General features: G+C 35.8%; 2 protein-coding genes and 1 non-coding gene across 4 annotated transcripts in view; 1 reads left to right on the top strand and 2 right to left on the bottom strand.

Moving 5' to 3' along the window:
- On the bottom strand, positions 149–230 carry TRNAS-AGA. Its single transcript has one exon. It is a non-coding gene; the product is annotated as a tRNA-Ser (tRNA).
- Positions 338–1729, top strand: LOC104740450 (50S ribosomal protein HLL, mitochondrial-like). 2 transcript variants are annotated; one of them, XM_010461052.2, is made up of 3 exons: positions 338–467; positions 916–1004; positions 1107–1729. In XM_010461052.2, the coding sequence occupies exons 1-3, from the start codon at positions 434–436 to the stop codon at positions 1533–1535; spliced, it is 552 nt and encodes a 183-aa protein (XP_010459354.1). In that variant the 5' UTR covers positions 338–433; the 3' UTR covers positions 1536–1729. The 2 variants fall into 2 exon arrangements, with proteins under 2 accessions (XP_010459354.1, XP_010459353.1); XM_010461051.2 differs by having other exon boundaries at positions 434–467; positions 1104–1729.
- Positions 1928–2086, bottom strand: part of LOC104743357 (protein phosphatase 2C 7-like) — a 3987-nt gene continuing 3828 nt past the window's right edge. Inside the window, exon 5 of the mRNA XM_010464453.2 lies at positions 1928–1941. Coding sequence (XP_010462755.2) covers positions 1928–1941 — 14 coding nt within the window. The remainder of the gene's footprint in view (positions 1942–2086) is intronic.

Raw genomic sequence — 2086 nt, 5'->3', positions numbered from 1 at the left:
TAAAAAAAAAAAAAAAAAAAAAAAGTAAAGATAGTTGGAAAATAAGCTGTAGCCCTGCTGATAAATGCAAAGATAAGAAAATATATTTTCGTTTTGTTTGAGATATTAGGGTAAATATGATAGAAAATAAAAGGGAGAATTTTAAAAACGTGAGCGGCAGGATTCGAACCTGCGCGGGCAAAGCCCACATGATTTCTAGTCATGCCCGATAACCACTCCGGCACGCCCACTTTTTGAACATTTTATCGCTTTCTCTGCTTATATAACTTAAGAGCTTATCACTACACAAATCCCTGATGATGGAGACGGGTAAAAGGAAAACCCTAAAACTTCGGACATTACATTTGTGCAAATCAATCGTACGATTCATTCATTCACTCTCAGATCCTGGCCCTGAGCCGTACACTACGACTGAAACCTCCAAATCGCAGAAATGGCCGCAGCTTTAGCTTCCAGATTCTCCCGAGGTACTTATGTTTTCATCTCCTACTATTCATTCTTTCTTTTAGGCCCAATTTTTTTTGGGTTTATATTATTATATATGTTCGATAAAGTTTACTTCTTTCAATAAAATAATATCTCTACTCCCATGCTATTACATCTTATGCAACACTGAGAGTACTACGAAGAACCGTGTTTAAAGTTTCGAAATGATCTTAATTCTTCTACACTCTTTGTGAGTTTGGCTGGCACAAAAAAAAAAAAAAAAAAAAAAAAANTTTGAGAAGAAGATATGTGTCATTGTTAGTTTCACGTATTTGTCTCGTTGAATTTGTAATTGATTTGAGTCATGATCTTTGCTTGGTTCATGAAATGCAGAGTCAAGAGTAAACATTTTTTTTGTTCTTGTGTTTGTTGATGTCACTAACTAATGCTTCTCTGTTTTGATTTGATTCATCGAAAAATATGGAGCAGGACGCTCATTGATTGGAAGTCTTAGCAATGCTTTCTCTGGTTTGATGAATTCCTCCAATGGAATTATGAATGGAAACATCCTCTCTCAGGTCAAAAAGCCTCTTCAAGATATATAATATTTGCCAATCTTGATGAAACTTTCTTAGCCTGTGAATTGTGTCCTGATGATTTTTTTTTCCAAGTTACAGCAGCAACAAAGGACATTCATTCAAATGGGGACGACTCTCAAAGTCGTGGATAACTCAGGTGCAAAAGAGGTGAAGTGCATTCAATCCCTGAAAGCTAATAAGAAAGGAGCAAGACTTGGCGATATCATTGTTGGTTCTGTGAAAGAGGCGATTCCAAAAGGTAAAGTGAAGAAAGGAAAGGTCGTTTATGGTGTGGTTGTGCGTGCTGCGATGCAGAAAGGGCGCGTTGATGGAAGCCAAGTCAAGTTTGATGACAATGCGATTGTAGTTGTGGGCATTAAGGAGAAGAAGAAGAAGAAACCGGAGGAGAATAAGAAGAACAAAGTGGAGTTTAACCAACCAACTGGTACCCGAGTGTTTGGTCCTGTCCCACATGAAATGCGGAACAAGAAACAGCTCAAGATCCTTGCTTTGGCTCAGCACATGGTTTGAGAGTATACATCACCACTAAAAACACCAGTTATGATCTCTTATGTAACTCTCATCCATCCGTCAATTAGGTTTCAGTTTCACTCTGTAAACTCTCGACTTTTCTGTAGAGTCTAAAAGATCAATCCCACCTTTCTACACCTCCACAATGAAACTGGAGAGACTTTTGTTACAAGAACAACCCTCTTGAAACACCATTATTTGTTATGTTTTATAAATCAGTTTATAGTATAGTTAGGTAATCAATACTGTTACTTTTTGCATAACAACAGATAAAAAAGACAATAGTTACTCTATTACAACAAGTATTTATATAAAGAAGAAAATATATTACAGAAAAGTATCAAAAGTGACATAAAATTCAATTACAATTCCCATACGTCACATCTCCAATATTACAACATGATACCTACACTTTTTATGAAAGATCCCAAGATAAAAATTATAAAAAGAAACACTTCTTCTCTATTCTTCTTATACATAACAAACATACACATTCAAGTCCATGAGAAAAAGGAATGGACTTTTTTAGCTATGCATCATCAAGGTCTTGA

This window comes from Camelina sativa, chromosome 14 (genome assembly GCF_000633955.1).
Source record: "Camelina sativa cultivar DH55 chromosome 14, Cs, whole genome shotgun sequence".
Lineage (NCBI taxonomy): Eukaryota > Viridiplantae > Streptophyta > Magnoliopsida > Brassicales > Brassicaceae > Camelina > Camelina sativa.
The sequence above is the reverse complement of the archived record's forward strand: the minus strand, read 5'-3'. Positions and strand labels throughout refer to the sequence as shown.

Bases quoted from the DNA above. Each gene is read 5' to 3' on its own strand.
- LOC104740450 (XM_010461051.2), top strand. From the start codon at position 434: ATGGCCGCAGCTTTAGCTTCCAGATTCTCCCGAG. The intron at 468-915 runs GTACTTATGTTT...AATATGGAGCAG, and splicing joins AGCTTCCAGATTCTCCCGAG to GACGCTCATTGATTGGAAGT. The intron at 1,005-1,103 runs GTCAAAAAGCCT...TCCAAGTTACAG, and splicing joins ATGGAAACATCCTCTCTCAG to CAGCAACAAAGGACATTCAT.